Source organism: Peromyscus californicus, unplaced genomic scaffold (genome assembly GCF_007827085.1).
Source record: "Peromyscus californicus insignis strain IS unplaced genomic scaffold, ASM782708v3 Scaffold_2__1_contigs__length_46816999, whole genome shotgun sequence".
NCBI lineage: Eukaryota > Metazoa > Chordata > Mammalia > Rodentia > Cricetidae > Peromyscus > Peromyscus californicus.
The window spans coordinates 12,561,690-12,572,220 of NW_026294540.1; the positions used below are offsets into that span (position 1 = coordinate 12,561,690).

The window sequence follows — 10,531 nt, forward strand, 5'->3', positions numbered from 1 at the left end:
AATCACACCCACAAAATAATCTGATTTTGTGCTTGTGACAACCCCAAGAGGGTAACAATCATTATCATGCCCACTCTACAGATGAGCACACTGAGGCTCAGAGAGGGCAAAAAAACCTACCTGATGTCACACAGCGGCTCAATGCCCAAGCAAGAAGAATCAAAGGTGACTATTCCCCTGGCTCCAGTCTAGCAGGTCACAAATGCTTTGGTCACAAATGCTTTGTCCAGACATTCCCAAGCTGGCTGAGTCACTTCACGGGGTCTCTTCTTACTAAGCCACTAATCCCATCTCAGGGGGGCCCATCCTCATGATCACCTCTGACCTAAGTCACCTCTCACAGACCTCACCTCCTAATGCTACCAAATGTGGATTTGGGGATTAAATTCCCAACCCGGCAACTTCAGGGAGACATTTAAACCCCAGCATCCCCTGACTCCTGGTGTACACCGGATCCTGTACACAGTAGGGCTCCAATAAATGCTTAAAGTCCTCAGAATGAGGGTAAAACCTGTGAGGGACACTGAACAGCCAGAAAAGTCAGAGGCTGCACTGACGGGGGGTGTGAGCCCAGGAATGCTGGCAGCTGCCGGGGAGCCGGGAGGGGTGAGGAAGAGACTGCCCCCACATCCACAGCGGGATGCAGCCCTCTGTCCGATTTCTATTTCCGAGCGCCAACCCTGCCAGGTAGCAAGCTTGGCTGCTCCCGACCACAGGGTTTGCCGCTGTATTTTTGTCACAGCGGTGGGAAATTGATACCCTCGCTTTGTGCTTTTTTGTTCTGGAGTTTCTGGCTCCTGATTCCTGTGCTCAGTGGGTCTCGGAAACTTCTAGGCTGCAGAAATCTCTCAAGCAGCAAGAATGTGAGGCCACAGGGCGGGTATCACCTTAGAGCCTAGGGACAGAGCAATATCAGCCCCTGTGCGCCTCCACCATGAACTGTGAGGAGGAAGCTGAGTCCCCTGCATGGACCCACCCGGGGGTCTCCCCAGCATCCTCCCTCAAGGACCCGGTCTCTGACTGGGGAGTTCAGAAACCTTGTATCTAAAGCCCACGTGGCTCTGTGTTCTAGCTGAGCTACCGTGATCCCAGAATCCTCTGGTCTCCTTCACTGAGTTCAACAGCCCAAGGGACAGTTAGTTAGCACGTCCGTTTTTAACAGAAGGAACAGGCGCCCGCAGAGGCTGTGGAGGGTGGTGGAGGGCCGTGGAGGCTCAGGTTCTGAGGCCCTCCGGCCAGGGGTCTTTCACGAGAGCACCAGAACATTTCCCACACAGCAACATAAACCAGCTCCTCAGACAACTCAATGGAAACGTGGCCCATGGGGACAGGTCACCTCTGTGGGGCCCAAGGCTCAGGGTCACGCCTGACCTCAACCTCCACCCTCATACAACCGTTGTGAGTTACCTCCTTTCTCAGCCACCACGGCTCCTGGCCAGTCACCTGTGCCTCAGCACAGTCTCCAGAAGCCAGGGGAATGGGGTTTTGTTCAATTGGTTGTGTTTTGTTTTGTTGACAGTCATGTAGCCCAGGCTGGCCTTGAACTTGAACTCACTTTGTAGCCAAGGATGATCATGAACTCCTGATCCTCCTGCCTCGGTGTCCCGGGTGCTGGGGTAACAGGTGTATATCACTTCCCTTCCCTTTCTTTTTTTTTTTTTTTTTTTTTTTTGGTTTTTCGAGACAGGGTTTCTCTGTGTAGCTTTGTGCCTTTCCTGGAACTCGCTTGGTAGACCAGGCTAGGCTTGAACTCACAGAGATCCACCTGTTTCTACCTCCCGAGTGCTGGGATTAAAGGCGTGCGCCACCACCGCCCAGCTCCCCTTTCTTTCTTTTCTTTTTCTTTTCTCTTCTTTTTTTTTTTGTGTGTATGTATGTGTGTCTGTGTCTGTGTGAGGGTGTCAGATCCCCTGGAAATGACGTTACAGACAGTTGTGAACTGTCATGTGGGTGCTGGGAATCGAACCCAGGTCCTCTGGAAGAGCAGCCAGGGCTAACTGCTGAGCATCTCTCCAGTGCTCCCCTTCTTTCTAATAGCAGTATGTGGTCACATGTTTGTGCCCCACAGATAGAGACCATCTGGACCTCGGAAGAAAAGACCCTGGATTTCCTTTTTGTATTCTTTGAGTTCAAGGCTAACCTCGGCTACATACCAAGTTCAAGGCCAGCCTGGGCTACCTGAGACTCGGTCTCAAAAAGAAAAGGAGTCAGTCCTTTTCAGCACTTGGGGGACAGAGGCCACTCCACCACTGTCCCCAGCAGCGGGCCTGTCTCTCTGAGCTCATTTTTTTTTTTTCATATCACTGAGGTGGACACCCAATGGCTAAGGTGACCTCGCTCCCGTGGGGTGGCTGGGGACTTGAATGTGAGTGTGGTGGTGGTTTGTCTTTTCTTCAGTCGGTCAACAAGGGCCCGCCGACGCTGCCAAGAAGCTTTTTGGCCAAAGTCGATGGGACCGGGAGAGGCGAGTGAGAAGACCCCACCCCCGGGAGCTGGCTGTCCATCACACCGCCTGCTCAGAAGAGTGAACACTTCGGGTCAGGGTGGGGTGGGGACCCAAAGCAGAGAAGGGAGGGCAGAGGACGAGGGTGGGGGACGTTTGAGCAGAGACGGGGCACACAGAGTGCGCAAGGTGCAAAGGCCTTGAGGGACCAGGGAGCCTGGACACAGGGCTGAATGCTCCCTCCTCCTCCTCCTCCTCCTCCTCCTCCTCCTCCTCCTCCTCCTCCTCCTCCTCCTGTGTTCCTTTTCCCGTTAGACAATGACAGGCATGTCAGAACGCACACAGCATCACTCCCAGGCCAGGGCCCCAGCCGCTGTCTCTTTAACCTTGAGGGCATTTTTGGGTCTCACGTGTCAACCCAGGCTGTGGAGCGGCGGCTCTTACTTCAGAAGAACGGCATGGGGTGGGGGGGCTTAGGTGGCCTCTGCCTCACCTACAACTGCCAAAAGTGGTCATGGGGTTATTTTTAACCCCGGGGAAGAGGTATTTATTGTTCCACAAGCAGAGGCGGGCCAGCAGGCTCCACGAATTCTCCAGAGGCAGCCGCCAGCTCCAGACACCATGGTGAGTGGCCAGTGGACCCTTGAGGGAAGATGCAGGGTGAGCAGCCAAGAGGCACACACCCCCACCCCGAGCCAAGGACCCCATTGGAAGAGGAGGGAGACTCTCACAAGACCCCCAGCCCTGGATGGACAAGCACCCTGCACCAGCCATGCACGGGGACTCCACTCAGTGTCCCCAAGGAGCCACAAAGAGCAGCTACCCAGGGGACTTGCAAAAATCGAATACAAGAGAGGGAGTTTTGGGGTTTTGTTTTGTTTTGTTTTTTTGTTTTTGTTTTCCATTCAGGCAGCCAGGAAAGAGTTTTCTGGTTCTATCTTTTGATATTGCACGTGTTAAAAGTTCGCCCTTGTAGTGTTGGATAGGTGTCTGCCTCTCAGAACAGGTGGTCCCCGATTATTTGTTAGTCAGAGACAGACGGTGCTAGGGGCACAGACCGTGTGAGTTTCTGTGGCTGTGTGACCTGGCGTAAGTGACTTACCCTCTCTGGGCCTCCAGTTCCTGTCTCCTTGGTGGATCAGAGGAGAGCGTTAGATAATGTTTGAATGCTTGTAGGTTCATTTTCTCTCATGTCCGGGCAAAGGAGACCCACTCACCAGGTGACTGGACCTGGCCCAGGACTCAGTGATGTCTAATGGGTGCTTCCTCCCCAGGCACCGAAGAAAGCCAAGAAGAGGCTAGAGGGCGGAAGCTCCAATGTGTTCTCCATGTTTGAGCAGACCCAGATCCAGGAGTTCAAGGAGGTGGGTGTGGCCGGCCCCCTCCCCAGATAGAAGGACACCAAACCCGGGAAATGACCTGCGTGCTCATATGCCCAGGCTCATCCAGACTGTATGCGAACCCCTAGACAAAGACTTGGTCTTAGTAATTTCTGTGGATTATAAAAAAAAAAAAGCACACCCCCTTCCTGACATGCAGGGAATTTTCCAGAGAGGCACAGAACAGAGTAGGTGCTAGGAAGCCCCCGGCCTGCCCTGGCGATCCCTGCTCAGGGTGGATTCCCACCCACACTTCGGTCACCTGTGTCCTAAGATCCTCAGTCACTCCTGTGCTTTGGGTGGGTGAGGGGCAAAAAGGTGAGCGACAGAGAAGAGAGAGATTTGGGAGGGTGGTGGGAAAGCCCAGCCCAGCCCCTGGTCCTTCCCGATTCTCTCCTGCCTGGGTTCCTGGTGCGCTGGGCTGGGCAGCCTGGCCATCCGTCCGTGTCCATCACTGTCTTGTCCCTGCGTGTTAACCGTGGAGAACTTCCTTTTCCATCCGCCGAAGCGGGCAGGGCAGGGCCGCCTCGGACAACTGAGTGCGGTTCTGTGTGACGCCTGGTGCCCTCAACGGTGGGACTGTGCCTTGCTGTCTGCACCTCTGATCCGAACAGAAGTGGTGAAGTGGAGCCACTGGCCAGGGCCAAGAAGGACAGGCTCAGAGCCAAGTCCAGGCAGTGCCAAGTGGTCCTCACTGCCACCTGGCCCTTGGTGCTTGTGTGTTGGGGTGGGGGTGTCACAGAAACACTTTTAGACAGGTTCTAAGATGGTACCTGATAACTCAGAAAGCAGGAACACCACCTCCTGCGGGTCACCGAGAAACCTCAGGACACCCCTGTCACCCCCAAAAAGGAAACTTGATGCCTTGTGGTCCGTTCCCTCCCAGAGCATCCCGGCAGCCAGTGGCCCACGTTCCATGTTGGTGGACTTGCTCCCTCGATGAAATCCTGCCTTGAGGGTCTCATTCTCATTCATGACAAGGATCGAAGCTCTGTTCTTTTTCAGGGTTATACCATATTCCGTCTTGTGATCCTCGATATCTCATTCCTCTCTTGAAGGACGTTAGGGTGTGCCTGAGGCTGTCCTGCCTCAGAATGTTCTGGACAGGGTTTGTGTTGTTTTCAAGATGAGGTTTCTCTCTGTAGCCTTGGCTGTCCTGGAACTTGCTCTGTAGACCAGGCTGGCCTCAAACTCACAAAGATCCACCTGCCTCTGCCTCCCGAGTGCTGGGATTAAAGGCATGTGCGACCACCGCCCGGCTTCTGGACAGGGTTTTATGGGGCCATATCTTTGATTCTCTAGGCTTGAGGCCTAACAGGGAGACTGTAGTTAAATCAACTCAGGCGGTTTCTAATCCTTCAGTCCACTCTATGCTGTGGACCCTGAAGTTCCCAGAACCCCCCCACCCCCCACCCCTCCACCCCCCACCCCTGTGCCCGCCCTCAGCTGAGCTGTCCCTGCTCCACAGGCCTTCACAATCATGGACCAGAACAGAGATGGCTTTATTGACAAGAATGACCTGAGGGACACATTTGCTGCGCTAGGTATGTGGCACGGACTCCGTACAGGGGTTGCCTTCCCACGCCAAGGTAGGGGGTGGGGGTATGGGCACCAAAAGAAGCCAAGAGCCCATCTGTCATCTGTCAAAGTGTCAGCTGCCACCGGCCTTTTGGAGTAACTCCAGGGGTCTTTGCATGTTTTCTCCTTTCCTTTTAACCCAGGGAGTATGTGGGGGTGGCTGGGGGGGGGGCGATGAAGACAGAGATTTTATAAAACATTCCTGGCTTATAACAGAAAATTCAAACTACTCAAAAAAGAGTAAAGGAGAAAACAGATTTACCCAGAAGGCTGTGCTCCGGTCAACACTTCAGTCTCAATCCTTGAAATCCTTCCAGATATCAGCTTGTCAAGTTACTGGGGTCACCCCGTTTGGGATTTTTGGCTTATTTAACATCTCTAGAGTGTGAGCCTGCCTCCCAGTACCACCTGCTCTCATCCTCAGAACTCAGGCCCCCAAGAACAGCTCGGGGAGTCGCGGGCCGCACAATTCACCTTTGTGGCTGCTCCAGCTTTTTATTTTTAAAAACGTAGTCTTAAGGAGGGGATGGCTTTGTCTAGTTGGCACAGAGGCAGGGTGCTGTGGCAGGAGGGAGAGCGGGTATGTGATGCTGCATGGCTGTGAGTCACAGCAGTCCTGACAGAGTTCCCTTGGTGGTTGGGGACACAGCCCTCTACGTGCATTTCAGAAGGGCACCTCAACTTATGGGCATTTCTTATGTATGTTAAAGGTTTCAGGCCTGAAGACTATTTTTCATTGCATGAGCCCAGGTCTTGTGTAGCCCAGGCTAGCCTCAACCTCACTATGTGGCCCAGGAAGACCTTGAACTTCTGGTTCTCCCTAGTGCTTAGATTACAGGCATTTGCCACCACACCTGGTTTATGTGGTGCTGAGGGAACCATGTCCCCAGCCGTGAGGACACTGTTTTAGCCAGTCCATCCCACGTCAGATGCTGGCTAGCTGCTAGAGAACACTGCTGGGAACATCTGCCCTAGGTCTGTCTGTCAGCCTCTCTTTGCCTCTCCTCTCTCTCTCTCTCTCTCTCTCTCTCTCTCTCTCTCTCTCACACACACACACACACACACACACACACACACACACCCCACTGTCCCTGATGCTTCCCAGACCAGCTTCCTGGAAGCTGGATCACAAGGGCCGCCGCTGTCCCCTCCCAGCTCTGAACCCTGGTGTCTCCCGCTAGGACGCGTGAACGTGAAAAATGAAGAGATTGATGAAATGATCAAGGAGGCTCCAGGTCCAATTAACTTCACCGTGTTCCTCACGATGTTTGGGGAGAAACTTAAAGGTGAGCTGGTGTGAGCATGTGCGTGCGTGTGCATGTGTGTGTGTGTGTGTGTGTGTGTGTGTGTGTGTGTGTGTGTGTGTTCACCTCTGGGCATCAATTAAGCTCTAGAAGAGACAGCATGGGCAAAAGGTTGGCAGCTCACAAGTGGAAAAGGACCCTTTAAAAACCAGCCGTGGAAGGGCTGGAGAGACGGCTCAGTGGTTAAGAGCACTGGTTGCCCTTCCAAAGGACCCAGGTTCAATTCTCAACTCCCACATGGTGGTTCACAACCATGTATAACTCCAGTTCCAGGGGACCCAATGCTCTCTCTGGGCACCAGACATGCATGTAGTGCACAGACAGACATTAAAAATAAAAAAAAAATAAAAAAAAAGAAAAATAGCATAAAAAAACAGGGCTGCTGCTTCAGCTGGTGGAGCTGTTCCAGCAGGGGGCGCTGCTCCAGGAGGGGGTGCTGCTCCTGTGCAAGGGGGGGGAGGGGTGTGTGTGTGCAGAGGGGGCAAGAGGTGTTCCTCCAGCTAGGGTCACTCCTCCAGCAGGGGGCGCTGCTCCAGCAAGGGGCCTATTTCCAAGTCCTCTACCCAGTCTTGGGCTGCTCCACTTCAATTACTGACATTTTTGGTAGCACCTGAGTGGCTGGCTCTACCCTTACCCCTCAGGACATGGCGGGTTCAGAGACAGAAAGCCAACTTGCTTGGCGCTCCCCGCAGCCCACGGAGTCCAAGAGTCACAATGCTCAGTCTTATTCTCGAGGGCTCTCTTGGATTTGACTTCCTGTTGTCGCCTCCGCCTTCTCTAAAGATCTTGTTTTCATTTACGTATACGTGAGCGTGCGCAGCACATGCGCGCAGTGCCCACGAAGGGCAGCAGAGGTGGGGTTACAGGAAGTTGTGAGCTGCCGTGTGTGGGGGCTCCAGAACAGCAAGCCAACTCCCCAGCCCTCTTGCAAACCCAGATCTCCCTGAGGGAAGTGCCCTGGCCCTGGCCCTGGCCCCTCTGGCTCAGGGGGACCTGGGTCTGCTTGCTGCGGCCCCGGACAGATGGGTGAGCCGACCTTCTCTTGCAGGGGCTGACCCCGAGGAGACCATTCTCAACGCATTCAAGGTGTTTGACCCTGAAGGCAAAGGGTCGCTGAAGGCTGACTAGTGAGTGGCTTCTGAGGGAGAGGGGTCCCCCCTTGCCACCCTCCCCCCCCCCCCCCCGACATATGTCACCATCACCTGCTCTCTCTCCTCTCCTACAGTGTCCGGGAGATGCTGACCACACAAGCAGAGAGATTCTCCAAAGAGGAGGTACAGGGTCCCCACCGCCCAGCCCCCTTCACAGGAGCTCTGTCTCACTCGGGTGTACATCACCCGAGAGAACCTCCCCCTCATCACTCATGGGACTTTAGACTTTCGCCTCACTGTGCCTCAGTCTCCCCATCTGTCAAGATGGGATGAGGACAGAATCCTCCGCCGCACGCCACGGGGCTCCGTGGTGTTCACAGTGCACAGTGCCATCACGGGGCCAGGGCACAATGTCTTTTGGTGGTCACAAGTTCGAGCCAGCCAGGCCTCATGACACAGGCCTGCCATCCCAGCTACCAGAGAAGCTGAGACAGGAGGATTGCAGGTTTCAGGCCTGCGCAGGCTACAGAGCTCAAGGCCAACCTGGGCAACTTGGTGAGACCTGCCACAAAATAAAAGATTGACAAGGCGAGAGGCCGTAGCTCAGAGTTGGAGCACTCGCCTGGTTCGATCCTCAACACTGAAAGATAGAGAAGAGTGGGGGTGGGGTGGGTGGAGGGACCAATAGTAACCATTCAAACCGTGTGTGTGTGTGTGTGTGTGTGTGTGTGTGTGTGTGTGTGTGTGCCTTTTAAGACAGGGTCTCAGCCGGGTGGTGGTGGTGGTGGTGTTGGTGCACGCCTTTAAACCCAGCACTAGGGAGGCAGAGCCAGGTGGATCTCTGTGAGTTCGAGGCCAGCCTGGTCTACAGAGTAAGATCCAGGACAGCCAGGACTACACAGAGAAACCCTGTCTCGAAAAACAAACAAACAAACAAACAAACAAAAAGACAGGGTCTCACTGCACAGCCCTGGCTGGCCTGGAACTTGCTGCTTAATCCAGGTGACTTTAAATTCCCAATCCTCTTGTCTCTGTTCCCCTGTGCTGGGATCACAGGCACCATTACGCCTGCTTCATCCAATACTTTTTAAACAGGGAGACTGCATGTAAAATAACCCACCTTGATTTCTGGTTTCCCTCCAAGAATAGGACCTCTCTGGTCACGTGACCACAACCGGTCTTCGGCCTGCATTCAGCGACAGTCCCCACCAGGCCCTCTCATACCCGAGCCTGACCTGCCTAGCTCCCTGTGCAGCTGGATCTCTCATTTTCTCCTGCAGGATGTCTGGGGTGTCTAGGAGACCTTGGGAGGGGGTCGTCACCCTGGGGAATACAGGCGGGGATGGTCATGACCCAGGAGCATGGGGACACACACATGTAGCCTGGGCTGAGTGCCCCGGAAGCTGGACTTTCTAGACCTGTAGACTGCAGGGAAGGCCTGGCTTGTGGAACGAGGGGGGGGGGGGGGGTCCTTCAGGTCTCTCCTGGGATCTCAGGCGCTCTCTGCCCCTTGCCGCTCTCCTAGTCTCTGTAACCCACTATTCTTGCTCTTAGATCGACCAGATGTTCGCAGCCTTTCCCCCAGATGTCACGGGCAATCTAGATTACAAGAACTTAGTCCATATCATCACCCACGGGGAAGAGAAGGACTAAGTGAGCCCTGAGCCATGGACTTCAGGTGACCTACAGCCTGCTCTCCGGCCCGGGAGCCCCTGCTGCCCCAGCCTGCTGGTGCACACCATCCCAAGGCCGTGTGCAAATAAACACCAAGTCTTGGATCTAGTCATGGTGGCTGTCGGCTCATTGGGGCCTGCGTAGCCAAACTCACAACGTATTTGGGTTTGTGTGAAGGCTACAGGATTCTCGCTTCGGAAAACAAATGACTTTTGCCTCATGCGGCAAAATCCCAGCACTCGGGAGGCAGAGGTAGGCAGAGCTCTGAGTTCAAGGCCAGCCTGGTCTACGGATCGAGTTCCAGGATGGCCAAGGGCTACACAGAGACACTCTGTCTCAAAAAAAGAAGAAGAAAAAGCAAAACCATCGGGTTCCAAAAGCTCAGAAGTCCATGGGCTTCAGAAGCAGCTGCATCCAGGAGTGGCCAGTGCTCTCTCTCTCTCTGTCTCTCTGTCCCGAGGTGGCCTTCCCTTAGCTCTGTTTGTGTTCTGGAGCCCAGCCCCTAAAGATGGCGGGTGTGTCGGGGGGATTGGTATGGCACAGCATGGGCGGTGGTGGCGCACACCTTTAATCCCAGCACTCAGGAGGCAGGGGCAGGATGATCTCTGTGAGTTCCAGACTTAGACTGGTTTAAATAGTGAGTTCCAGGCTAGCCTGGGCTACATAGTGAGATCCTATCTCAAAAAAAACCAAACAAACTGGTGGCAGTCTCTGGCTCCCCTGACCGGGGCCTTTACCTAGCCCTAGAGCTGAGTCCCCATGGATGAACTAAAAATGGGAAGCCAACTTCAAGAGAATCACTGGGACCAAACATGGTGACATCCAAGGCTAGCCTGGGTTTACACAGCAAAGCCCTGCCTGAGAGAGAAGGAACCTGCACCCCCATACCCAGGGTCAGATCCAGCCTTGCAATCGATGAGGTCCCCACGGGCTCCTTGCAGGAAGCTGGGATTCAAAAGGTGGGTCCCCCAAACTCTGCACTATCCATACCCCACCTGTGGCCTCAGGGACACCCATTCTTCCAGAAGCAAGGAGACTAGGACCCCGGATTTCGAGCCCCAT

General features: G+C 54.4%; 1 protein-coding gene across 1 annotated transcript; it reads left to right on the plus strand.

Moving 5' to 3' along the window:
• Positions 1–3,668: 3,668 nt before the first annotated feature.
• Positions 3,669–9,448, plus strand: Myl2 (myosin light chain 2). The gene is made up of 6 exons (XM_052754760.1): positions 3,669–3,807; positions 5,291–5,366; positions 6,582–6,686; positions 7,753–7,831; positions 7,930–7,978; positions 9,350–9,448. The coding sequence occupies exons 1-6, from the start codon at positions 3,772–3,774 to the stop codon at positions 9,446–9,448; spliced, it is 444 nt and encodes a 147-aa protein (XP_052610720.1). The 5' UTR covers positions 3,669–3,771.
• Positions 9,449–10,531: the final 1,083 nt, after the last annotated feature.

What these genes read in the sequence shown, in the direction of transcription:
- Myl2 (XM_052754760.1), top strand. Translation starts at nt 3,772, where the DNA reads ATGTTTGAGCAGACCCAGATCCAGGAGTTCAAGGAG. An exon ending in AGATCCAGGAGTTCAAGGAG is followed by an intron (nt 3,808 to 5,290) that starts GTGGGTGTGGCC and finishes CCTGCTCCACAG; the next exon opens with GCCTTCACAATCATGGACCA. An exon ending in GGGTCGCTGAAGGCTGACTA is followed by an intron (nt 7,832 to 7,929) that starts GTGAGTGGCTTC and finishes CCTCTCCTACAG; the next exon opens with TGTCCGGGAGATGCTGACCA.